The 27,943-nt window shown below is 49.3% G+C and overlaps 1 protein-coding gene across 1 annotated transcript in view; it reads right to left on the bottom strand.

Moving 5' to 3' along the window:
* The window catches only part of ITGB5 (integrin subunit beta 5), a 117,282-nt gene that overhangs the window by 74,772 nt on the left and 14,567 nt on the right, over positions 1-27,943 (bottom strand). Inside the window, exons 3-5 of the mRNA XM_037033705.1 lie at positions 21,134-21,338; positions 10,906-11,155; positions 2,402-2,570 (exon numbers count right to left, since the gene is read on the bottom strand). Coding sequence (XP_036889600.1) covers positions 2,402-2,570; positions 10,906-11,155; positions 21,134-21,338 — 624 coding nt within the window. The remainder of the gene's footprint in view (positions 1-2,401; positions 2,571-10,905; positions 11,156-21,133; positions 21,339-27,943) is intronic.

The following is a 27,943-nucleotide window of genomic DNA, read 5'->3' on the forward strand; positions in this document are numbered from 1 at the left end:
CTCTCTCTTTCTCCCTCCCTCTCTCTCTCTAAAAATAAACAAACACAATCTTAAAACTAAGTAAGGCTGTGGTGAACCAGGAAAGACAACGTCTGTTATAAAAGAGGGATTTCGAGTGAGAAAGAAATTGCTCACTGCGTACCCAAACATTAACTGACAGTACAAGGGAAAAGAAAAGGCGAAGAGGGAGGCTGGTGGCCCCCAGACTGCGTAACTCCCAGCAAGTATTAACTTCCCAGGTACTCCCCACTGCACAGGTAACGGTGGCAATAAAGAAAATGCCAGCAGAGCGCCTCTCAGCCTACAGAAATACACACATTTATGTTCAGGTAGTGAGTTTAAGAAACCTGTGAAATGTTCCATCTTGAAATACTGGGTTTGCGAAAGGGAGAATATTCTCATGGGTCTGGGGCGACGCAGGAGGCTCTGCAGGCACAAGAGTAAGTCCGACGGCTTCGCGGAGACCACTGCACTTGCAGCACTCAGTCACGCCGTTCCAATGAATGTGATCAAATGGTTAGCACGACGGGACATTGCTCAGGCCCGTCACTGGGTTCCTTCCCCTAGGGCAGGAGTGTCAAACTCCTTTTCACCGGGGGCCACATCAGTGTCACAGTTGCCTTCAAAGGGCCGAATGTAAGTATACAGCCGAATGTAATTATACAGCTGAAGGGCCGAATGTAATTATACAGCCCTTCAAAGGACTGTATAAATGTAAACACTCCTTAACTAGGGACAAGGAGCTCGGTGCTGCGGCTGGGTAAAACAAGGTGCCGGGCCAGATAAAACACGGTGAAGGACCAGATTTGGCCCAAGGGCCTTGTGTTTGTCACCTGTGCTCTAAAGCTTAAAGGTACTTTCTTCCCTCAAAAAAGAAAATCCACAAAATTCTGAGGATGAGGGAGAGGTATCCTCTGCCTTCTCTGCACTACTCGTCCCTGCCAAGGAGTGGAATTTCGTGGAATGTCTGTCAATGTCTGACTGCCAGTCAAAATCCCGTGTTTCTTTCTGAAGCAAATTTATACACTACGTTTGAAAAATTAAGAGCTGAACACATTCTAACTGTGCTCCATCTGGCTTTCTTGGACGCTGGAAAGCATCAGGGACCTCTGAATCAAACCGTTCGGCTCTGGCCAGCAGCTGGGAAAGGGCCAGTCTGTAGCCGCCCTGAGTGTGGAGCCACTGGGAGACCTTCCTCTCCAGCCCAGCGGGCAAGGGGACCAGGAAGAGGAGTGCAGGAGACCGAGCGTCCTTCACTTTCTCTCTCCCCTTATCCTTTCTACCGTTTTGATTTTTTTAATTTCAGAAAGGGCAACCGTGGATCTCTTATCACCCCGCCCAGGACTGAGTGGAGGAAAAGAGAGCGAGACACGCTGCACACAGGCTCCACAGGTCAGAAACATGTAAGTGGACAGCGCAGGGCTTATCACCCAGAAAAGGACAGCAGTTGCACAAGCACTGTCTCCACACTGAGCCCTGACCTCCTCCACAGGCACCGTCTCCACACTGAGCCCTGACCTCCTCCACAGGCACCGTCTCCACACTGAGCCCTGACCTCCTCCACAGGCACCGTCTCCACACTGAGCACTGACCTCCTCCACGGGCATGACAGTCCCAACTGCCGTCCTGCGGCCAAGTCCGCCCAAAGTTTCCAGAAAGCACTGCCAGCTACACATGCTTTACAGTGACCACTATGGGAAATATGTCAAAAGTGTGCGTTGAGATAGCACATTCAAGAATGATTTTTATGCTGTGTCGTTGCTCTTAGGTTGTTTGGACAGCAGAAATTTATTTAAGAATGAGTTATTACCCACATTCCCATGATACAGTTTGCTGAGATTGGAACCTCTCAAAGCATGACTTCATTTCTGACCTAAGTCTCTGCCCTCCCTCTGGACTCATACATCACAGAGAAGCAGGAGAAGAAACAAACAGCAATGCAACCAAAGATGCCATGCAGTTCTCCTTTTCCGCTGGACTGCCCCACAGAGCAGTACTGAAGATATTCCAAAACTGGGGCAGAAAGCTCTACAAGCTGCCATGCATTTGGCTTGACCTTTATTTTTTCCTCCCTGAACAGATGAAAAAAAAAAAAAAACACCCAAATGCAGAAACACAGAACAGCTGTCTCCTGGCGCAGACAGCACCCCACTGCACACAGCCACACCCAGACACGGAGACACATACCAGCCTGGGCCCATCCCTGAGCCCGGCTGACCGGGCCGCTGCGGATACTTCCTCAAGGGTCCACTGAGCTCATGCTCTGATGTGAGAGTGGATGGGAAGCCACATGCTGGGACGGCGCAAAAGCCACCATCTCTTGCAGGCCCTGTGAACGCCCACCCTGACAACTCTCTTCCTTGACCTCCCATGCAGGGACAGGACCAGAGAGGAAAGTTACCTTGCAGACAGCCGCCTGGAGCACTGCGTCAAAGCCCCCCTCCGGGGCATCGCGGTTCCGGGACACCCTCTGTTTCCGAACTTCCTCGTTGAAGCTGTCAACTCTGTCTGTGAGTGGCAGTAGGTGGCGGAACCCAAAGGATGGGACACAGTTTGGGAATAACTTGTAGCTAGAAAGAAAGAAGAGAAGAGTCAGTTTTCCATCACTGTTTCTAAATTTAAACAACCAAGTACTCTCAATTATTTACCCAGCACCTACTGTGTGCCCCTGGGGCCAGCACAGTGGGGAGAACAAAGAGAAATGGCATAGTCTCGACTCTCCAAACATCAAGCTCTAAACTGCAGGCAAGACAGCCAGGTTGTAAGTGAATGGACAGGAGAAATGGTTGAGAGGAAGCCGAGAGGACAGTGGGCTACCAGGCGCAGAGGAAGTCATCGTGGACGAGCCCCGATGCGAGGGACCAGTGGTTCGGACGCCTTGGACTAGGCAGCGCAGCGGGAGGGCCAAGGAAGGTGGGCAACACCGAGTGAAGGCAATGTGAGCAGAGTAACTCTGTGAAACCCGCTACTCTGACGCGGCTGCTGCCATGGGACAAGGGATCACGTCACCCCTCATGTCAACCCACTTGGAGACCACCAGGCGGCCCGGCACATGAGCCAGTGCTAAATGCAGCAGCGATGAAGATGTTCTTTATTCATTTATCCATAGTGCAACGATAAATTATCAGCTTTCCTAGATGCAATAAATATCATTTAGAAACCAACCATTCCCAAATGGAAAATTATGTCTGGATCTGGAAATTTGGAAACAGGAAAGTGCTGCCTCTTAATAGCAGGTTAATGCACAACATGGTTAAATATCGGACAATCGCACCTTGAGTCTGGAGTAGAAGTCCCAAGTGGCCCATTCCTGGAGGAGGTTGGATCCCAGTTATAGTTCTAGGAGTTTCATATTTATATACCAGCAACGAAATAGAAGGGGAGGCCTTACACTGTTTCACAAATGGGTTCACCTGGTGAAGGGGAAGGGGAAGAGCATCGGGCCCAGAGAGAAGAGTACATGAAAAAGCCCGGAGCCAGGGAGTGTGGAGAGCCCAAGGCCAAGGGAAGGCCACTGGGGCTGCAGTGCATCGAGCAAGGGCCCAAAGGGCTAAGAAGAGGCTGGGAAGCCAGAGTGGGCCAGAAGCCTCTTTTTCAGAACAGAAGATGAAAAACAAACATTAACAGGGAGGCCCGGAGGGGGGAGGCTTCATAGCTCAGCACAAACCCCGCAGCAGGCAGGGAAACGGGCTTGGCAACTGCTCAGGTGCTGCCTGACTGCTACCGCGAAGCCGCTGCCAGGACAGGTCTGGACAGGCTCCCCTCCACCGGCAATTCTGTGCTTTCTGGGAGGGTGCGCCATTCTCTTCGGGACCTACAGGGTCTGCTCCAGCCACCAGGCAACCAGCTGGCTCCAGACAGCGTCCACCCCACTGGCACCGTGCCCTCCCTTCAGGGGCAGGGCCTAGGCTTTCCCCGCTTGCCAGTCCCTTTTTCCACGCCCTCCTCCTACCCCGAAATCTTCACCTGCGCCTTGTGCTTGGACAGGTCAGATTCCTGTAACCTGCGCCTGGGGCCGCCCAAACTATTCACCCCTGTCTCATTTTGCCGTAAAAAGCAGGGTCATGGAAACTACTCTGCCATCCGGAAGGACCTGAGCTGAGGTCCCATCTAGGGTTCTGTGACAAACAAGCCCGGGAGGAAGTAAATACAAACTCTCGCTTCCCCCTCTCTCTTCCTCTAAGCAGCTACCCGCTTCTGTGTTGCGCTAGTCGGGGACTTAGGATTCTGGGTGTGTGCTGCCGGTCGTGGTCAACCAGGTTGGTGAGGAAGGGGAGGTGAGCCGCAGAAAGGTAACAGCCGTTCAATGACAAAACCAGAAAAACTAAGTCCAGCTAAATCAGCTCAGCGCTTTTACCTCTTCTCCTTCAGCCCTGCAAACAGAATATAAGCACAGTTGACCGGTGCAGGCGAAAAGGCTCAAATAATTTTTGCTTCCCGAAAACTTCCCTACTGATAGCCTGTCGCTGACTGAGAGCCCCACCAACAATGCAAACAGTTGATCAACACACGTTATATGTTGTAGGTATTACATTCTGTATTCTTACAATAAAGAGCACTGTAAACACATTTACCGTACTGCATAGATATACTGAAAAGGACTCCGCGTGCATGTGGGCCTGCAAAGTCCAAAGCAGCGGCGCCGCAAAGGCCCCCACTGCGGAGGGATCTGCACTGGGCGGAGCCACTGTGAAGTCGGTAGGAGCTACAAAACGTGTTTGCCAGGGGGAAGCCTTCGGGACTGAAAATTTATTACAGTCAAGTTAGAGCCACCTCCTAGGCAGAGAAAAATAACCGCTCCTGAACGTCTCCGTCGTCACCACAACACAATGTAGGATCATCGAGCTGAGCTGACCGGGAAAGAGCTCCTTTCTTACTCTAATCATATAGAACTGCTGGATAAAGAATTTTTTTAAACGTTAGTATGCAGCCAAGACTCGAAGCCCAGCAGGGCACTATCAGGCATCATAAATGAAGAGGCAACCATCTAACAAAGGAATGGAGGTGAGAGTCGAGATGGGAGGTGAGCAGGAGCTCACACCAGAGGCTCCCCGCAGGGTCAGGGCCCCACGGGGGCCTTCAGCCTCGGGGCAGGGCTCTGCCAGGGTCAGGAGAGCCTCGGGTCCGTGGAAGGCCAAGCATGGGCTAGGGAAGCAGAGTGTGATGAAGAGCTACCTTCTCACTTAAACCAACAACAGAAAAATTCCAGCCACTGGCCTGGGAAAGAGGGACTATCCACTCTGGGCCAAAACTGAGATGAATCACCCATAAAAACTGCAGCTCCGGGCCTGAGTAAGTCAGAATTCACTATTTCTATGGTGCAAGACCCCGCAGCTGAAAAATGAACAGGAAGACTAGTCCCAGTGACAGTTGAGTAGGAGGATCCCAGCAGGGACAAATGTAAACCCCCTGCAGGGCAGCCAGCTCACCTGGGGGTGGGGGGAGTGAGAGACCCCATGTAAGACCAGCCCCCGCTGGAGGGAGGGGCACCACCACCCTCAGCAGACTGAGGGCTCCACAGTTCAAGAGGCAGAGATAACAGAATGACCTGAAGCACTTTAAATGAGAGGAAGGAGTAAATACCAACGACCAGAACAGGATATTATTAGGGGGAGGGAAAGTACGAAAAACAAAGTCTGACAAAGAACCAAATCAAAAACACAGTCACCAAAATTCCAAAATGAAACTTCAGTGCACGAGCTAAACAGCTGAAGAACAAAATGGTACACTGGAAGAAATTTCTTGCTCAGTTTAGGGGAGGAAAAGGAAAAAAAGAGGTAGAAATTATGGGAGAAAAATGTAAAAACCACATTTACACTGAGAAGTACCAACACCTGGCAGTGTTAGGAAGAAAGTGGGAAGAGCAGGAGAGAGGAGTCAAAGAGATAACGTCTGAGAATTTTCAAAAATGAAGATGCATCTCTGATTGAACAAGCAGACCAAGTATTGCCATTTTTTGTATGTATGGTGAGAACATTTCAGATCGACTCTCCTAACAACTTCCAAAGAGTCAAGTACACATTTCAAGTGGACTACTGTTAACTCTCAATCTCAGGCTATACGTTAGATGCCCAAACACGTTCATCTTAACCCTGGAAGCTGGTACTCTTTGACCGACATCCCTCCAAGCCCCCTCCCCCACCGCCCAGCCCCCCGCGAACAACACTCTTCTGTGTCTATGACTTCGGCTTCTCTCTAGGTCCCAAGTACAGACGAGACAGAACATGTATTCCGACAAGAGGCCAGCACCACTAATGAAAGCGCTCAGAACCGAAAGTGCTCAGAGCGGCAGGCAGACGGCGGGCCGGACTAATCCCCCCCATCAGTGAGTATCAGGTGTCTCTTCCCAGTGATACTGTTTGTCTCACTCAGAACAGCAATTGAACAGTTCTTTAACCTGATGATTAAATCACTCTACATCTTTTTTCTCCTATGGCAGCCCTGGTACCGCTTTACTTCAGTTTTGGCGTTTCTAAGATGGGAAGAAATGAGTCTAAAATTTTGAGTCTTTGGCAGAAACGTCTGGCGTAGAAGGAAGGGGAACAGATCTCAGGAAAGCCCCATGAAAAAGTGGCTCCCTTTTCCCTGACATGTCCTGCGCAGGTGGTTAAGTCACCTGTCCTGACTCCCCCAGCCCCCAAACTTCCTGGGGGCTGCTTCTGCTGCTCCCACCACCCCAGGGGAGAAAGACCTAACTGAAGATGCCATTGCAGCTTGAGGAAAACCCAGTGATTTTTCTCTGCACATTTGCTGAAGAAAAAGAATAGATAAGAATCACAACATCTACCAGCCAGACATGAAATCCAAACCAGTAAAGCGGGCCAGCTGTGAGACAAGAAGGAGTGGTGGGGACTGTGGCAGCCACACAAGTGGAATAAGCCCAGCTTTACTAGATCATCCGGTGTTTCAAGAAAACCTAGGAACCCTGGGTATTTGTGGTTACTTTTTGTAATGTTGGCAACGAGTTCACACTGCCATTAAAACTCAGAAAGGCAGATAAACGTATGTACAGTCTGGATCAGGCACAGCAGCAGCAGGTCCCATAGCTTGCTATTTCCCCGGGGGGGGTGGGGCATCTCAAGGACACCCAGGACACTGCACATGTCCCACTGCTTAGTCATGGGAGAGAATCTCAGCCTGCTCACCGAGCCAAAGAGTAACTCCCCCAGGTGTTGCCCAGCTTGCAAAAGATAGATTTGCATAACTTAGATGTGAGCTTTCCTTCAAAACTCCTGTTCTTCACTATTATTTCCTGTCTTACAAGCAGCTTTTCAGCATGCCTTATACTCACTGGCACGATTTTTACAGTCTGCAACTGGCTCTGCTTTCTAGGGCTTAGAAAAGGGGCTCTGAATAAGGAGTGTGTAATAACCTGAATTCAAACGCGGAGTGCCCAGAGCCCGCCCTTCACCCTCCGCCAGCTTCCAGGGTGGCGTCTCACAGTCACTGAGCGGTGCAGAGAGGAATGAATGTGGGGCCACCCCTACCTGTCTGGAGGCAGGGCTCACTCGGAGGGCAGAGGTAAAGCGAAGCAGAATCACTATTCCAGGTGAACTGAAAAAAAGTTTTGGTTAAGATGCTGGTGCTCCTGGTGAGCAGCAGAGCTCCTCCAACAACAGGACATTTGGTACTGGGACTGCACCGAGAGGAGCCTTGGGGACAGGACCAAGATAATAACGCCAATAGCCACCTGCAGCCTGGAGAAAGCTAAACTCAGCAAATGATGATACCTGGTGCTTCTCTGTGGTTAAGGAACGCAGACTCTCACTGGTGCTTGAAATTTTTCTTAGTTTTTCCCCTACCATTGTATTGGTTCCCAAACCCCAGGGAAAACTTAACATCCAACAGAGTGTCCAGAAAAATCAGGGAGGATTCAGAAGAACGTACACCACACCACCAGCAGTCTGACCCAGAGCTGGGAGCTGTAGAGGCTGCCAGAGATGAACTGGAGTGCTGGACAGGCTCAGGGGCTTAAGCAGCACTCTTCACCTAGGGGCAGCCAAGGAGATCAAGAATCAAAAAGCATCTCACAAGATGGAACGAGCCTGATCGCCGAGTCACCCCCTGCAGGAGAGCTGCAGTAGAAAACAGTTCAACCCTCAATGGATTTTGAATGAATAAGAAAGAAACTCTCACTGTGTTAAGACACTGAGATCTGTGGTTTGTTTGTTACTGAAGCGTGGCCTAACCTGATTCTAGCTACAGAAGTATCTACAGGGTGGTGGTGGTGGCTTGGCAATGGGCATTATCACTTACAACAGATGTAGGAAAAGTCTGTGTGTTGCAGTATGATTTGGATGAGGGAAAATAAGCATTATATCAATGGACACACAGATTCTGGAAGTCATTTGTCCTTTTTTTTCTTAATCTTCACCTGAGGATATGTTGTTGATTAGAGAGAAAGAGAGAGAGATAGAAATAGAGATAGAGAGATAGAGAGAGAGAGATATTGATTGCCTGCCTCCCGCACATGCCCTGATGTGGGGATCGAACCCACAACAGCAGCACATGCCCTGACTGGGAATTGAACCTGAAACTTTTGGTGTATGGGACAACACTCCAACCAGCTGAGACGCTGGCCAGGGCTGGAAGTTGTTTGTCTGGATTCAGATCCCAAGCGAACCCCCTACTATTTGTGTAATTTTAGGCAAGTTATTTACTTTCTCTAAGCCTCCCTTTCCTCATCTTTAAAATATGGCACATACCTACCTTCAACACCTCAAAAGATCAGGAGATTAAGTAAAATAACCCATGTAAAGTATTCAGTACGGTGCTTCCCACTTGGTAAGAACTTAAATCTGAGCTATTCCTTATCCGGTGGCATCCCAAGGCCTAACTAAACAAACCTGAATGTGGAGGTGAGGCAAGAATTGGGAGTTACCATTCACTGCAGTCACTGTGCATAATCCTGTCACTTTAAGAAACACTTGAAGGGCTGTAAGAAAAAACCAACCTCACAGAGGTTGTGCCAGGGGAGTTGGGGGACGTGATACTCCACGGCAGAGATCCGAGCACCAGTCCTGCTTCCTCATCTTCCTGGGTGCAGCTCAGTTTCCAGCCTCCTTGCCAGAACACGGTCCTTTAGGTCAGAATGTAGACTAGAAGAGGCCGAGGCCTCTCGGTCCTGGCCCGTAAGATCGTCCCATGAGCAACCCTCCAGACACTACGACCTGAGAAGCCACGCGCGGTGCATGTGGAAGATGGTGGAGACTGGGCCCGAGACTCGCTTGGAGGAGAGGCGTCCACTGATCAGAGACCCACACGCACTCAGGTCAGCAGGAATCAACTTCCATCAAGTCTAAGCCATGACGCACTTTTGGATTTGTTGTAGCAGTTAGAAACTCCTGTTCTCCAATAATGAGTCAAATATTTTCTACTTCAAGTACTTATGTTGGAAAAAATCATACCTTTGAAACACAGGGTTTTCATTTTGTTTTGTCAAGGTAAGTGGTAGTAATTTGTATAAACAATAGGGACAGACTTTGAATTCATTTATCCTCAGCACCTTAGTCACTTCAAACAAGGGGGCAGGTTTAAGTTGTTCTATCTTCTCCCTCCGTGATCACCAGGCTTCACAACTTCCTGAGAACATTCTCGAAAACCTATTAATGCAGCGAAGAGTCCCACATCAGACAGTCAGGAAAAGAGGTGAACTCTGATCAGCACACCTCTATGCCACCTTGTGACAGTTCGTGTCTTCACCCAGAGTGGGAAGACAGAACTGGGTGATCATTAATCAAGTTCAACACGTAAGCCTGGTTCACCCTCCTAAATATGCCCCCTCTCCAGTCCTTTCTTTGGGCTAAGTTCTCCTGTTACTCCATTCCCCCATCCTTAAAGATGCAACAAGGAAGCTGATCACTTACCCAATACACGGGTTGGTCTGGTACCTTGGGGCTGTGTAGGAGAAAGGAGAGACGTTCTTGTCTACAAAAGAGCCAAACCCCAATCGGAAGTTGCTGGTGAGCTTCCTCATCTCCTCAGCGAGCTTGGTGCCCAGGCTGCGTATGTTGTCCAAGTCATCCTTCATGGACAGGGAGAGGTCCATCAGGTAGTACAAGTCCACGGGATAATCCTCTACCTGTCGAACCTGCAGCTGGAAGGTAGTCTTGTCACCTGTGCCAAAAGAGAGGCCGTGCATGTCACAGGTCATCCAACTTGTGGGACTGAAGGGATGGATTTCCCTTTCAAAGAGGGTCCCCCACTCACTTTTCTCTAGAGACTGTGTACCTCTGGAGAAATATTTTTTCTTGGCAGCAGAGTGACAGAAGGGCGTATGAGCACCAAGGATGAAGCCCTGGTTCTCCACCCAAACGACTGGCTCGGCATTTTAAAGGAAACTCTTCAACAACCAGTCTCTTTGGTGGCGTCCTGTTGACTCGGGAAAAACAGCACTTGGGTCACTGGTGGACCCAGACAATTTCCTGGGCACAAACTGGGTGAGAGCAGCCCGTCAACCACACACCAACTCCAGAGGAAGACCCAGCCACGGTGGGAATGTGGCCAGGAAGAGAGTAAACGGGTGTATGTGACACAGACAATGGGGATGAAATCAACAAAAGAGACATGAGTGAGGTGGGGAAGAGAGAGAGCGCGCAAGGCAGTGGGAGGGGGAGGGCACACAAAGACAGCTCCTAAAACCCAGCCCCGTGCTTGTGCCACAGCACCTGTTTCTATGCCTCTAGCCCGTCACTCAACAACAGGCTGAGTTCCACGGCCAGCTTTAGCTCAAGCAGCCACTTCGCCATAGCAGACTACCAACAGCGTTCAGTTCTTGGGCACTGGCTGTGTTGGAACAGCAAAGACAAAGCATTATCACCAGAAACCACACGTGTAAATACAGGAAGACAGGCTCCAAATTCGAGCCNCATCCTTAAAGATGCAACAAGGAAGCTGATCACTTACCCAATACACGGGTTGGTCTGGTACCTTGGGGCTGTGTAGGAGAAAGGAGAGACGTTCTTGTCTACAAAAGAGCCAAACCCCAATCGGAAGTTGCTGGTGAGCTTCCTCATCTCCTCAGCGAGCTTGGTGCCCAGGCTGCGTATGTTGTCCAAGTCATCCTTCATGGACAGGGAGAGGTCCATCAGGTAGTACAAGTCCACGGGATAATCCTCCACCTGTCGAACCTGCAGCTGGAAGGTAGTCTTGTCACCTGTGCCAAAAGAGAGGCCGTGCATGTCACAGGTCATCCAACTTGCGGGACTGAAGGGATGGATTTCCCTTTCAAAGAGGGTCCCCCACTCACTTTTCTCTAGAGACTGTGTACCTCTGGAGAAATATTTTTTCTTGGCAGCAGAGTGACAGAAGGGCATATGAGCACCAAGGATGAAAACCCTGGTTCTCCACCCAAACGACTGGCTCAGCATTTTTAAAGGAAACTCTTCAACAACCAGTCTCTTCGGTGGCGTCCTGTTGACTCACGAAAAACGGCACTTGGGTCACTGGTGGACCCAGACAATTTCCTGGGCACAAACTGGGTGAGAGCAGGCCGTCAACCACACACCAACTCCAGAGAAAGGCCCAGCCACGGTGGGAATGTGGCCAGGAAGAGAGTAAACGGGTGTACGTGACACAGACAATGGGGATGAAATCAACAAAAGAGACATGAGTGAGGTGGGGAAGAGAGAGAGCGCGCAAGGCAGTGGGGGGCGGGGGGACACACAAAGACAGCTCCTAAAACCCAGCCCCGTGCTTGTGCCACAGCACCTGTTTCTATGCCTCTAGCCCGTCACTCAACAACAGGCTGAGTTCCACGGCCGGCTTTAGCTCAAGCAGCCACTTCGCCATAGCAGACTATCAACAGCGTTCAGTTCTTGGGCACTGGCTGTGTTGGAACAGCAAAGACAAAGCATTATCGCCAGAAACCACACCTGTAAATACAGGAAGACAGGCTCCAAATTCGAGCCCCATCAAAAGGGGAAAAAAGAAAGCAAGAAAAAAAAAACACTAGATTTGTCTGCCAGAGACAAGAAAAAAAGGGTTTTTTTGGTTTTACGATAAGAGAGTCAACAGACAGAGGAAAGGGGAATTAATTCAGAAGAAAGAACAACAAAAAAAGTGACTGTCTGGGAGGTGTGGCTTCTGCAATGCCACCCCCGGGATGCACAGAGAGGCCCAAGTCAGCTCCGTACCTGGCGGACTCACACCAGGACAAAGAACCTAAATCACTTGTAATCTCTAAAAACACATTTGTTCAGATCCAACTTCCAGAAGCAAATCATACGAAATAACTGTGTCTGCCCTTGGGTTTCTTAGCCCTTCAGAGGCAACAAGAGATGTCCTTGAACTTTATGGGTAGAACATCTGTTCACACACCTTTGGAATCTGGAGGTTTTCCATGTGTTCAGAGGTGCAATAGCAAAGGTGGCCACCCCTGCCTGAGGAGCCCAAGCCTGATCGGCCGGTATACGTCCCAGAGAAACCAAGCATTCACCTCCAGCTAACAGCTGGCAAGCTGGGGCGTTCTTGAACTTGCCAGAAAGGGAACCCAATGCTCTGAGCTCCCTCTCCTCCCACCCCGGACAAGACGTCCTTCATGAATTAGATCATCCGGAATAAAATGATCCAAAGATTTTTAGTCCAAGTTCCAGCTATCTCTTGTTTAGGGGTGCAACCTGAGCCTCAATTTCCTTGAACAAAAAAATAAAAATAATAACAGTGCCGATTAAGGTTTGGAGCCCCCACAGGGGACAGAGTGTTCTGTAAGCGGCAAAAGCCTGCAGACTGGAAGTGGGAGCACGGTAACTACGACCCGCAGCCAGAGGACAGCGCCGTGCCTGCTTCCTCTGCCTGTCCCTGCGTGCACTGTCCCAGCCGCCTGAAGCCTGAGGTGTTGTCGTTTGGGTTGCCTGTTGGCATAAGTCCATTTTTAAAACACCACCAGAGTCTGACTCACATGGAGGAGTGTTCGAGATTTCTCCCAGAACACGTTCCCAACTGCTGCAATGTCTGTCTCCAGTTCCCGTCGGGCAGACCGAGTAGGGGTCCTCCCAGCCAAAGGGGCCACGTCACAGTGGGGGCGAGGGGAGGGAGGGAGACCTAGGAAGAGGGAGCCCCTCCTTGGCCTTCCCGTGTCAGACCGCAGTCTCCAAGTGGCCAGAGCCTGGAATCACGTTCGCTCTGTCCAGTCCTATGACCTTTTCACAGGGTCTTCTGCGTTTTCTGTCACCTGCGCCCTTCCTCCCAAGTTCCCAGCGATACCTTCTCTTATTCAGCCTTTCCACCTTTCTGTGGACTATGAGTAATTAAAGATGAGTGACTTAGGACCAGGAAACGGGGAACTGGTTTGGACTCAGGGAGACACCCATGGGAGGAAACGGGACACTAGCCTTGGAAGGGGGAGCTGGGCTGGAACCCAGACCTTGTCACCAAGGACTCAGAGACCTGGGGCTTCTTTCAACTTGCAGCTCAGTTGATGGATTAGTAAATGGCAGGACGCTCATTACTGCAGTGATTACAAGAGACAACGTACACGAACACCAGACAAATGCTTCTCCACAAGGAAAACTGCAGCCTCAGTTCCTCCAAAGTCAATTACTAAAGCCATTTCCTGTGGGGATAAAGAGACAGAAAATTCTGCCAGAAACTTGGCTGTGAAGGGCTACAGCCTTGTGCATTAAACTTAACTGCAAATTTTCCACACATGAAGGCAAAGAGAAACAAGGTAATGATTTACAGTTCCCCTGTATGCTAAGACGGTATCTATCCTGAAGTGAGAAATCGTTTCTATGAGAAACTGATCACTAAGAAAACATGTGCGCTCACATGACGAAGAGGCCGCCAATGTTAAAAGAAATATTTCTCCAGTTTCCCAGAAAGGGAGCAATAGCACTGACGTTCAGAACGAGGGTTCTACCCTTAACCAAGCCTGATTTTAAATGCTACCAACTCCTCGGTGGGCCTCGGCAGTAACGGAATGTCCCGTCAGCAGATTTTGGAGGGAGCAACATTCCTGGACCCATTCTCAGTGTGGGAGTTAAGCTGCAGTGCACCGACTCCCCAGCAAGGTGGCTGCCATGGTTAGTTAGCAAACTGACAGGGAAGCCGTGGCTGTGTGCGAGGTGTCCTCTCTGCTGAGAAAAGGTCTGGGGCACATTTACGATCTCAGGGGGCATGTCCAGAGCCCATGCACACTTACCCACACTCCAGCAGACATCCAGCCCCCAGTCCTGTGCCACCTGAAGCTTTAAACCAGTCACCACCTGCCCTGCGCCTGGTGGGTGCCGAGGCTGCCTCCCCTCCACTGTGGGTGCTGGGTCTGGGCCTGTCTCTGGTGACACCATCCCTGCCCACAAGCCCCTCCCTCTCTCTTCTCCACATAAGCCCCTACGGGCTAATCTCCCTGGGTGGCTGCACCCCTCCTCTCCGGGGACATTCCACACTATTCCTGCCTCAGCAGGATCAAAGAAATAGGATGAAGCTAAATCCAAAAAAAAGCTGAGCGCCTTGCACCTGTGAGGACGCAACTACTCCTGCAAGCAGCCCCTCCAGCGTCCTGGTTTTCCCGTTTTTACAGCACCCACCTCCAACTGCGTTTTCCCGACACTGCTGGGTTCTCACCTGGAGGTCCCCCCACCAGAACCAGGCAGCAGCTCAGGACTCTGCCTGAAATGGATTTTATTTTTTAAAGCTTTCTTCTCTCTGCCCTCCCCTCAACAAAAAGTGAAAAGTTCCTTCCCTGGGGACATGGAAACGATGACAAACATTTCTGGAAGAGATCTCCAGCAAGAACTTTCAGCTTTTTTAAGACTGATTATTTTTTTCAAATGTTAAGATAAAGTAGTACCTCCAAAGATAAAGACTCTTGTCATCCTCAAGCAAACACAAAGTTTTCGATGCCCCCGAGTTGCCAGAAACGGAAAGAACGGAAACATAAGACACCGCCATGTTACAACAGGACTGCAGCTGAGCAGGGAATTGGGGCGCCGCCGCACTCGTCAGCCCCTGCGTCCAGGGCAGCAGAAGGCAACAGCACCCCAGAATCAAGCCCAGACCCAGAACCAAAGAGTGGCCTCCCTGGCCTCGGGCGAGCCTGCTACGCTGCCCCGCACCCCACTCTCCACCCCGAGTCCTGACTTTTGGCAGATGGGGCCTTGGCCGGCCTCCACAGTGTCTGCCCCCAAGCATCAGGGCTCCGCATTCACAGTTTCCTCGAAAATAACCCCGTCTGGGGCAGTTTGAGCTGCTGTAGCAAGTGCCATAGACTGGGCAGCTGCTACACAACAGAAATTTAGCCCTTATACTGAAGAAGGCTGGACGTCCGTGCCAGCATGGCTGAGTGCTGGGGACAGCCCTCTACAGTTACAGACTGTCCAGTTCTTGCTATGGCCTCATGGGGCGGGAGGGCACCCTGAGACCTTGTTTTTTGTTACAGCACGAACCTCATTCATTACGGCTCTACCCTCATGACCTAGTCACCTCTCAAGGCCCTACCTCCTAGTGCCGTGGGAGTAGGGGTTAGGATTTCGACTCACAGATTTCGGGGGACACAACCATTCAGTCTAAAGCAAGACTCTTATCCTCCCAGCAAAGCCTCAGTCCAGGCAGCAGAGCCACACCTCAGTCAGGTAATGGCACCGACGAGGCAGCACAGAGTAGCACTGTGTGGCGCGGGGACCCACACCAGCAGGTGCCCCACCCCAGCCTGCGGCTCAGCAAACAGTGTGGCGCCAGGGTGGCCACCTTCCTGGCCGTGGTGACACGCTCTGGTTACGGGATGCGTCATCACTGGGAAAAGATGAGAAGGGCACACAGGAACTCAGTACTATTTCTGCAACTTCTGAATCTAAAATTACTTCAAAGTAAAAAGTATTAAATTTAAAAAAAAACTACCAATCGAGGATCCTTTTTCCAAGAGGCTAACAGAGTCGGGCAAACGATGACTGAAGTAAAACCTTTCTAACTGCTTCACCTCTAGCTTTTTACCATTTTAGTAAACTTTGTTCTACAGTTTATGTCCTTTCTTTTTTTTTTTTTTAGATTTTATTTATTTATTNCACACAGGAACTCAGTACTATTTCTGCAACTTCTGAATCTAAAATTACTTCAAAGTAAAAAGTATTAAATTTAAAAAAAAACTACCAATCGAGGATCCTTTTTCCAAGAGGCTAACAGAGTCGGGCAAACGATGACTGAAGTAAAACCTTTCTAACTGCTTCACCTCTAGCTTTTTACCATTTTAGTAAACTTTGTTCTAAAGTTTATGTCCTTTCTTTTTTTTTTTTAGATTTTATTTATTTATTTATTTATTTTATTTATTTTTAGAGGGGAAGGAGAGAGGGAGAGAAACATCAATGTATGGTTGCCTTTTGTGTGTCCCCTGCTGGTAGTTAGCCTGCAGGGAACTGGCCTGCAACCCAGGCATGTGCCCTGACTGGGAATCGAACCGCGATCGTCTGGTTCGCAGGCCCGAGCTCAATCCACTGAGTTACGACAGCCAGGGCTGTCCTTTCTTAAGGGCTCTATGTCCCTTGTTCAGGCTTTTTTAAGATTGCTATCCTGACATTTTCAGGATTGAAAACAAAATGGAAACTATGACCTTGTGTTTCTACAAAATCCCACTGGAAGCCTGGCAATTCCTCAAAAAGCTAAACACAGAATAACCGCACGACCCGGCGCCGCTCCTCACTGTGTAGTCAGCATTATTGCCAACACATGTCCACACAGAGCCTGGGCATGGACATCGTCAGCAGCGGGAGTCAGAACAGTCCTGGAGCGGAAACACCCCAACTGGCCATCCACTGACGTGCGGCACATCTAGTTAGACACCGTGGAATATTACGTGGCCATAAAGAGGAAGTCCTGTTCTATACTATAACACAGGTGAATCTTGAAAATATTTTGCAAAGTGAAAGAAGCCAAACAGGAAAGGCCACACCTTATATGATTTAAATGAAATGTCCAAGATAAGTAAACCACAGTCAGAAAACAGACCAGCGGTAGTTCGAGGGGGAGGGGGAGGGCCGGTGAGCGGCTGGCGCAGGGCTTCTTTCGGGAGCGATGAAGATGCTCTCCGAATCAGCAGAGGTGAGGGGTGTGCAGCTCGGCACACATACTGTGTGCCACCAACTGTGCCCTTTAAAAGGGTGAATTTTATGGTACACGAATGACATCTCAATTAAAAAAGAAAAACAAAATTTAAAAAATCCTGCTTAAAGTCGAGGGAAATGCTTCTTTTCTTTTTTTTCCGGGCTTATCCTTGAACAATAACTTTGCCTTGGTGAAGTCTCTTGCGTTGGGCTGAGGCTTGTCTTTGGCTAGTCTGACAGAAGGCTGGCGGGGCATCCATTTCTCTCAGCAAACATCTATTACGCTGAGGTCTGGGGAGCAGGGCAAGGCAGGAGAGGCAAAAGCAACGCTAAACACACATCATGGAAAAACCCAGTCACTGTGCAGCTGACGCCTCCACCAGAGTCAGGGGTCATTGCTTTGAGGTAAGTATGCACTTGATAAACTGCAACATACCATTTTCTCCCCCCAAATAAACAAATACCCAGGGGTTTGCCTGTACTTCTCTTTAAATACTAACATTTTCCAAATGTTAAGAGGCACCATCAGCTTCAAGTGCTTCTATATTTGAGAAACACATCCACAAGGTCCTTGACCTTTAAGAATTCATATTTTCATCAGACCTGCTCCTGGTCTTCAGCCCTACAGACGGGAACGTCCTACGGACGGGAACATCCTCACTCTGAGTGTCTGTGCAGGCCAGCCAGCCCTCCCGCACCCGGGCCTCCCGGCAAGCGGCTGGCCGTCGGCACGCTGTCTGCAGGGCCAGGGCTGCACACAGTGCCCCAACATGAGTCTGTACACACGCAGGATCGCGTTCCCCACTTTACACACGATGCCAGGAACTGTATCATAATACTTAGCAGGAGAAGTGACTACGCCAAGGAAGACAAATTTTTCTTTAGCGGAGCATACGTTGAGCTCTCCACATAACAAATATCACACATAAATGTAATGTCAAGAGAACTCTGCCCGAGGGGGCGGCCCTCATTCTCCTCACCTCTGTGGCTCCCCTTTGGGGGCTGTCTCAGAAACCAGTTGATAAGTCAAACCAAACAACAGTTTTTCCACCTTAGAATCACACCTTAAATCTGATTGTTAAAACTGGAATTAAAGCTAACATCTCTGGCATGGTGTGACCTCAACTCTTCCCTGAGCTAAATGCACCCTGAACGACTGACAGTGCGCCACCACATAGGGCGTCTCCCCAAGAGAACACCACAGACTCTGGGGGCTGTCCTGGACGAGGGGTCCGGGGACACGAAAGCCTCCCTCCCTCGGGGCGACCCTGACACCAGACTCTTTCGGAGGTGTGAATTTTCGTCCTGTTTTCAAAGGTGTTTGAGTAAAAACTATATACAATTATAAATATGTTCTAAGTAGACGAAAAATATGAACATGCGAATAAAGACGGAGAATCTAGTAAAAAAGAAAAATAATATTGTGTTAATCTTTTCAAAATTTCCTTTAAGTTACTGTTATACTGTTAATACAAAAAAAAGAGGAAAATGTATCATTCACCTTAGCTGATAACCATTCTCATCCTACGCCATGTTCCAACCCCTCAAGTCTCCCACAACCCCTAGCCTCCCTTCTGGGGGAAAGCCCTTGACCCTGAGCCTGTCTGCACAGCAGGATATGAGTTATTTGTCCATACAGAAGGTCACCAAGCATGTGCCCACCTAAAGGCCAGCTGACTTTCCTGTGCGCTCACAGCTTGGCAAGGGCCCCCTTCCTTTTCTCTCTCAGTGCGGTGCCTCCCCACACAAACAGGCCACGGGTCACTTACAGTGAAATGACTTACAGAACTAGCAACTTCCACTAATCCCGGTACGAATGAATCCTGCACTGCCCCGCAGNAAAAAGAGGAAAATGTATCATTCACCTTAGTTGATAACCATTCTCATCCTACGCCATGTTCCAACCCCTCAAGTCTCCCACAACTCCTAGCCTCCCTTCTGGGGGAAAGCCCTTGACCCTGAGCCTGTCTGCACAGCAGGATATGAGTTATTTGTCCATACAGAAGGTCACCAAGCATGTGCCCACCTAAAGGCCAGCTGACTTTCCTGTGCGCTCACACAGCTTGGCAAGGGCCCCCTTCCTTTTCTCTCTCAGTGCGGTGCCTCCCCACACAAACAGGCCACAAGTCACTTACAGTGAAATGACTTACAGAACTAGCAACTTCCACTAATCCCGGCACGAATGAATCCTGCACTGCCCCGCAGTCTGCGCCCCTCTCCAGTGGGGCCATTTACATCCTTCTCCGATTCCTTATTTCCAAGATAATTCAACAGGCAAATAAAACATGTCTCAAATACATGGTGACTCAGAGCTCTTCCTGACAGAAACACACAGCACTGTTGAGCACTTCCGACGGGCAGAGCCGTGCTAAATTCACTTCTGAGACACGGAGAATCCCTATTCAAACCAGTACCTGGCTGAGTCTCTAGTGTCTACATCTCGGCCCATTATGCTTTGAAAATAATGATTTTAGCCCTGGCTGGTGTAGCTCAGTGGATTGAGCTCGGGCCTGCGAACCAGAGGATCGCGGTTCGATTCCCAATCAGGGCACATGCCTGGGTTGCAGGCCAGTTCCCGGCAGGGGACACACGATACATGGTGTGTCCTCGGCAGAGGCAACCATACATTGATATTTCTCTCCCTCTTCCTTCCCTTCCCCTCTAAAGATAAATAAAATATTAAAAATAAATAAATATAAAAAAAGAAAATAATTATTTTAACTTTTTTTAACCTGCATTTATACAAAACAAACTCACTGAGGCCTCCAAACGTAGCTGCGAGGAATGAAGGCAAGAAAGACCCGGAGATGGCCAAGGCTGGGGGAAACGGCCGGGGCCTCGGGGCTGGGTGCGGTGCCAGGGGCAGCACCCACACGGCCAACCAGATCCGTGTCTTTTCGCCGTGCCCAGTTCCCAGGAAACCTGAGCCAGCCATCTAGAAACAGTGACAGCCAACGGTTTCCTAGACGATGGCATAGGGAAAAAAGGCTACAATCAACGGAATTTGGAAAAATTCCTTCTCTCAACAATGTGATGCTTCTTAACTCAGCACCGTGCACATACATCTTTCGACATCCAAGGACTCGAACACGCAGAGCAGTGCACGGCAGGAGCTTTGGCTGCAAACAGCAATGAGCCCCACAGCCACAAAGGCCCGGGGGTGAGTCAGTTCACCGCCCCGACAGGGAGGACTTGGGCAGGTCACTCTCTCACGTGTAAGACGGTAGTAGCTACCTGAGGGTAGATCAAGTATTTAGCATGCAGTGGGTATGCAAAGCTGTTAGTTTCCTTATATTACAATCAACTCCAGGGCCTGCGGGGGCTCCAGGGTCATAAAACAAAACACTTCTACTCTAAAAGTTTGTCCCTGCAGAACGTCACTGACTTAAATGGAGTCTGCTGACAGGAACAAGTACGTTTCCCCAGAAGCTGCACCTCCCCTGAGAAATGTGCATTCACTCCATCCCCCATAGAAAACAGTGACATGATTCACGACAGCTAAGAGGCGGACACAACCCAAGAGCCCAGGGATGGACGAGTGGATACACAAAGTGCAGCACAGACACGCAGTGAATGTAACCCAGCCTTAAAAACAGAACTGGCAGGCCCTGCAGCGTGGACGGACCGTGAGGATGCTGCGTGCAGTGAAATCGGCTGTCACACAAGGACAGACACTGCACGAGTCCCCTTATCTGAGGTCCCTAGAGCAGTCACACTCATGGAGGCAGGAAGTGGAAGGGTGTTTGTCGGGGGGTTCAGGAGGGAGGGAACGAGGAGTCATTATTTAATGGGCACGGAGTTCGGTTTGAGAAGATGTGAAAAGTTCTGGAAACGACTGGGGTGATGATTGCACAACACTGTGAGTAAACTTAATGCCACTGAACTATACAGTTAAAATGGTTACAACGATTAATTTTATGTCATACATTTTTTACCACAACTTTAAAAATGACAAAGTTATGCTGTCCTTCCCCAGGGGCCCTGAATGCTGCTTCCTGGGGTCTGGGCCTCACCTCCCCCACCTCCCCTAACCCCCTCCCCGTCCCCAGCCTGCCCCGGCTCACTCCCTCATCATTCACGTGTCCCACCTCAATGGCACTCACCAGGCCGCAGGCTCACAGCGATGTCCTGTGGCGTCATCTGGATGACGTCTGAGCCCGCAGGGCCGGAGCCCTTGCTGCTGAGAGGCACACTCCGCAGCACCTGGGTGATGCTGGCTGGGCTCTCCAGCTCCTCTCCACAGCCGTTTCTGACCAGGTTTGCCCTCAAGTCACACCGGGAGGTGACTGACCGCAGGCTGCCGAAGTTCTAGGCAAAGAAACAGAGGAACAGAGCAGGAGATCATCAGAATGTCTCTCTAGAACACCTCGGGCTGTAGACCCACCACCATCTGGTTGACCTCAAACCCTCGACACTCCATTTTCGTTGTCTGGAAATGAAGAAAAGATCATCCGTACCCCAGATACCCCACCAAGCATTAAGAGGACTTTCATATCATTTCCAGATATGAAAGCATTTTGTAAATGGTAAACACGTAATAAAAATGTTTGGTTCCATGGTTTGTTTTTTTTTAACCCTCACCTGAGGATATCTTTTTCTTCCATTGGTTTTGGAAAGGGAGGGAGGGAAGGAGAGAGAGAGAAACCTTGATCCGTTGCTTCTCATGTGTCTCCCAACCAGGGACTGAACCTGCAACTCCGGTATGTGCCCCAATTGGGAACTGAACCCCCAACCTTCCAGTGCAGAGGACGAAACTCCAACCAACTGAACCAGCTGGCCAGGGGCTGTTTCGTGGCTAAGTTAACGTTAAAATGCTCCTTTAAAAATGTGCCTAACTGTCTACATGATTAGCAGGAGAGAATAACTGAAATGGTCATAAGTTGTGTAGCTAAAATTTTTTGAGAGATGTAAGTGTCCGAGTTAGTCATCACTCGGGCGGTCGGCAGCTCCCCTGGGAACTGTTCACGCGTCTGTTCCACAGACGCTGACGCTGCACAGCCACCAAGGCCAATGTCGCAACACATACTGTATCCTTATCTGACCTGGGGGTCCACTTCTAGAAATTTAATCCACAGACAAAATCAAAAGGGAAACTTGATAGGATCTGTACTACAGTGGTATTTAGAATAATAGAATCTTACAAATTTGTAAACCTAAATCCCTAAACCATAAGAAAAACATGGTTTATCACTTCAACAGACAGCACAGCCATTACCAATGATTCTGAAGACTAAACAGAGATTTCAAAACATTCATACAAAGAAAAAAATCAGAAAATATAGTTGTATCTGCATTAGAGTTCAAAAAAAACCACTTTAAAATGAAGACAGTTGAGGTATTAGGGTAAAGGAACGAAAACGATTATTTTTCTTTTTTATCTTTATTGCTGTTCGAACAATAAAGCCACATTGATAAGAAAAATAGTTCTTTTCTTAAGATGACTTGAGGGGGGGCGGGCATCAGGATGACGCAAGCTAATGTGGGGCGCCACAAGCTTGGCGGGCCACTAACTTTAACATGAAATAACATCCTTTGTTTTAGGAAATACTGATTATTTTCTGGTAATGAAACTTTTAAATGGCAAAGCAAACCCAGGATTCCTCCTGAATGCCTTTCACGGACAGATGTGAAAACCAAGGTCACCTCCTCCTATTGGCTGGGTGCCGGCCACTGCTGTGCTGGGTGATGCTCATGGCCAGTCTGGACGCTGGCCTTCTGCTCCCCTCTGCGGACTCTGCCAGAAAGCCTCAGGTGGGCCAAGGGCCCCGTGACTGCTGTCAGAAGCCACACTACCGGCTAACACACAGACGCACAGGGACTCGCCCTGGTCATGACTGGGATGGCCCAAAGCTAGTCAGTGTCTGTTGGAGTTTTTGCGAGATTCAAGACCATGAAGTTAAGAAGAATGACTTCATAATATTTTTAATGAAGTAAAACCAAATGTGCTGTTCTGGGCCTCTGCGAGGTTTTTTTTTTTTTTGGTTTTTGTATGTGTGTTTTATAGCTGTATTTTTTTTAACTTTCTGTACTGAACCTGTGGAGATCCTGTCTATCAAAACCTCGGGGGCTGTGCCATAGGTGTAGCTGGCTCCACAGCCACTTGTGGAACAAGGAGAGAACCGTGACTGTTCCAGCTTAAAATAGGTATCCTTGAAATTACATAGTGACTTCAAAGCTAGGGTTTCCCAAAACAGGGTTCCGAGAGGCCAGGGTTGACTCTGATGTAACAGTTCTAATGAAGCAATAAGAAGCCCCAGGTGTGGGGGAGGGCGAGTCAACCTCCTGCAAGCCCTGCGGCCATGGGTCTGTTGTCCCACACTGTCTGGAGCAGAGGTCTAATTAGCTGTCCAGAGCTGGAAGGGCTCAGGAACTTGCCTGCTTGGAGCTCACTCGGCTGGAGAACTTCTGAACGTCTTGTTGACGCACTGGGCCTTGCTGCCAGCTCCTCCAGTTCTGAGGAGCTGGTGATCCTTGGTCTACTTCTGATTGCCAAGGTGCACCTGTCTTGACCAGTCCTGGGCAGACCCCTGTCACCAGGGGTCGGCAAGGAAAGCACCTGCAGTCTCCCCAGAGTGAAGGGAACTCCTGATGCCCTTCCCATGGTCTCCAGCAGCTCGAACTCTGGAACAGACTAGGTCAAAAAGCCAGTCTGCTTCACTCTGAGTAGGAGGCGGTTGCACAACTCCTTATCCACAGCCTCAGCCATTGGCCTTCAGGCTGGTCAAGGAGATCATCCCCTACTGCCTGGACCTTCTTGGCTATCCTGTCCAAAGGGGGTTTTGATAGACTACCAGTCCTTGATTATAGGAGACCATCCCGTGTGGTGTGGGCCCAGCTCCCACTCGGATAGGCCAGTGGAAAGCAAGGCCCAGCACACAGGACCCACGCCCAGGGATAGGTTCTCCCGTGGGGAATCAGGCCTGCATTGTACCTAGGCTATGAGATTTGCTTTTGCTAAAACTCCCTCACCCTGAATTAAGGCAGAAAACGTTTAATGCCTATCTTTAAAGTAACTTTCTAAAATCTATGTTAAACCTTCCAAGGAGGAGTGTAACCAGTTCAACCCCTTTTCCCTTTGCATTGGCAAATATCCTTCTTCTGTGACACAATCAGCAACATCCTCTCCTTTGTTTTCTGTAAAATCGAACCTGTGCAGAGTAAACGAGGACCATCCCCAATGTAATGTGCCCAGAAAAGCAATAAAAGCTTGTTAAGGCAGAGGTCAGTGTGCTCTCCCCTTGAGAGAGTGGTCATGCCGTCCCTTTTCCTCCACAGACCTGGGTAATCTGTGTGAATTTCTCTCGTATCTCACCCACAATACCATGGACACTGAGGGCTGGTGTCTGCATCATTTGATGGAGGAATTGCACAGGGCTACTGCTGGTCAGGGAAGATGTACCTGCTGGAATCGTTGGAAGACTCAAAGTCCAGGTCTTAACTTCCCACACTCGAAGAACTCAGAGGCAGCCCTCACCGATGCCAATGGCAACATTGTTTGTGTAGCTGGCTTTTCCCACTGCACTCTGGGGCTTCTTTGTTCTCTAGGATGTTAGGAGAAAAGCCCTCTTCATTCCCCCTTTGGTCTGTGTTCGCCCTCTTTCTCCTTAACACCAGTCTCCAAGGCAGTGGTTGAACCTCAGCTCTGACGCACATGGCTTCCCTGAAGTTTGCTGCCCCAGCAGGGGGGACCAGGAACTCCTGCAATGCTGCTGGTTCTCAGCGTGAGAACGCTGACTGCCCACGTTCAAACCGCAACGTGCAGGATGGCTTCACAAGTGCCAACCAATCAGCAATGTGACAGCCCAGGCAGCCCCCTCTCAGCAGCTCCAGCTTTACTGACAGTAAGGGACATCCTATGGTGACATCTGCACCAAATTTAGGTCTGGTCTCAGTGCCATTCACCTGTATCACCAGTTTGTCAAAATCCTATTTCACGAAGGGTCAGTTTCCTGCCACTTGGGGCAGGCCCAATGGCCTTACTGATGGGTTCAACAGCCCTTGAGACACCCTTAGCTGTACACCAAATCTTGTCTTTATTCCAGAGCGTTAAGGCCCCAAAGACACCAGCTGAAGCACTCTGGGCAGGGGAGGTCTGAAGAACTTCCTGAGGGTACGGCAGCTGCCTCAACAGCGGGATTCCCGCCACAGCTAAAGGCCCCTGTGGCGCAAAGTCTGAAAACGACCATGGTTCCCTTCTAGCCATAGGTTCTCACTGTCCAAGAAAAGGAGAGAGTGCTGCAGATGCCAACAGAAGTGTCACTCCACAAGCTCAAGGGCCTCTCCTGTATGCCCTTGAAATCCTTTCTGGATATTTTCATTTTAAACAAGGACATGTGCACATTTAAAGGGAGGAAACCAAAACCACAGAGGCCATGGACAAATGCTGTGAAGGTTATGACCTTTCAGATACCCAAACATTGTAAAGGCAATGTCTCAAGATCCTACAGTTCCACGCTCCACACTCAGTGAGAGCAGATGCCCCAGATGACAAACCCTTAGAGAAGAGGAAGACTCGTGATTAAGAAAATCCTCCTCACATGGTTGACATCCCAACATCTGACGTGCTAACAGTCTTCAGGTCCCAGAGACCTGATGCCTGGACCCTCCACCAGGTGTGGGAATAAAGCGAGTTACAAGGTGTCAGCTCCACACTTTGGGGAGGGTTTTGAGAAATGATGGGAGGGAGAAAGAGAAGGAGAGAAACATCAACGTGAGAGAGAAACATCAATCAGTTGCCACTTGTACGCACCCAACTAGGGACAGAACCTGCAACCTGGGCATGTGCCCTGACTGGGAATCGATCCTGCAATCTTTTGCACTGAGGGATGATACCCAATCAATTGAGCTCACCAGTCAGGGCAGCCCCACACTTCTGTGGGTGAGATGCCCACATGCATGAGTTCACCAGACAAGTCTAAATTCATTGGGCCTCAGCTTCTTGAATCCAAGTCTACAAATCTCTGCATCATCTCAGGCAGGGCCACTGCTGAATTCCATAGCAGAAAAACTAACTGGGACACAAAGATTCTGTCCCTCTGAATTTTGTATCTCCTTGCTGCCCCAAACACAGAGATCTTCTTGCCACCTATCAAACTGGGAGGACAAACACCCTCATCATGAAGAAAAATGGGTATGGAAGGGCAGGGTAGGGGACTTCATCTCAACATGGGAAAATGGAAACAAGTTCAGAAAGTGGACACAGCTCAACTGCCTGCAGGCACGCCTGGTGCTCAGTGCTGATGAGGTTCCAGGTCATGAAGGAAGCCTCTGTCCGTGGCCTCCAGAACCTTGTCATTAACTCTCCAAAGGACTTAGAAACTGAGTAACTGCACTCATTACAGGCAAATTACCGAGAGAAGCAAGAGAATGGGAACAGGAACTTCAACAAGGAGGTGTTCCAAATTTAGATCTTTTTCATTTGTTACGACACCGGCATTTGCACCTTGTTGTAACCTGCCCCTCTCTATTCCTTCCATCCCATTACCCACAGCATATAACGAGGCTGACTGTTGTTTAATCAAAATCTCTTTTCCTACTTCCGGTCAAGATGGAGGTGTAGGTAGACACACTTCATTCACCTTCTCACACAACCACAAAAAGAACTACAACTAGATCTCAAAACAAATAACATCCAAAACTGTCAGGAAATCGAGCTGTATGGAAGTCTGACAGCCAAGGATTTAAAGAAGACACAGTCATCCGGATGAACAGGAGGGGCGGAGTCGTGAAGATGCGCAGAGCTGCAGTGTGTGCGGCACAGAGAGCGGGTGGCGGTGGATCAGCTGATCCCACATTCCCCTGTGGTGGATAAAAATCCGGAGGGATACCTTGGGAATGAGTGATCCCAGCTCCAGGCCAGACTACACAGCCCAGAGTTCCAGCACCAGGAAGATGAATCCCCCACACCTTCAGGCTACACAAACCAGTGGGTGTTGGGGCAGCAGAAGAACCTGCTGGATTTTCAGGAGACTCGGCTTAAAGGGCCCACACCGACTTAGAATGTATGCAAACCCACCCACTCTGAGATTCACCACCAGGGCAACAGCTGGAAGGGTGCCAGTCACATACGGGAAGTGGGTGAAGTGACTGCAAATGAGGTGAGTGCTGGACAAACTTCCAGAAGCTAGGTAGCAGCATTGTCCCCTCTCTGAACCCTCCCCCCACACAGAGCCACCAAGGGGTGAAGCGGTAGCCCCTCTCTGGCAACTGCCTAAGGCTCTGCCCTACCCAATTTACAGATACCTTTTCTACAACAGGCCACACTACTAAGACAGGGAGTCAAAGCAGCTCTACCTAATACACAGAATCAAACACAGGGAGGCTGCCAAAATGAGGAGACAAAGAAATATGGCCCAAATGAAAAAACAGATCAAAACCCCAGAAAAAGAAATAAACAGAACAGAGACAACAAGTTGAACCCAAAGAGGAACAAACCAAGACATATAATAATTAAAATGCCAAAGGTTAAAGATAAAGAGAGAATCTTAAAAGTAGCAACAGAAAAGCAGTGACTTGCCTGCAAAGGAGTTTCCTTAAGACTATCAGCTCACTTCTCAAAAGAAAATTTAGAGGTAAGGGGCTAGAAAGAAGTATTCCAAGTCATGAAAGGCAAGGACCTGCATCCAAGATGACTCTACCCAGCAAATCTATCCTTTAGAATGGAAGGGCAGATAAAGTGCTGCCCAGACAAGGTAAGGCTAAAGGCGTTCGTCATCACTAAGCCACTATTACATGAAATGTTAAAGAGACTTATTTGAGAAAAAGATCGAAACTATGAATATTAAAATGGGAACAAATTGACAACTATCAACAACTGGATCTAAAAAAAACAAACTACACAAACAAGCAGAACAGGAACAGAATCACAGAAATGGAGATCATTTGGAGGGTTAACAGCAGGGAGAGGGGAGAAC

Source organism: Sturnira hondurensis, unplaced genomic scaffold (genome assembly GCF_014824575.4).
Source record: "Sturnira hondurensis isolate 20B ecotype Veracruz unplaced genomic scaffold, ASM1482457v3 Scaffold0021765, whole genome shotgun sequence".
Lineage (NCBI taxonomy): Eukaryota > Metazoa > Chordata > Mammalia > Chiroptera > Phyllostomidae > Sturnira > Sturnira hondurensis.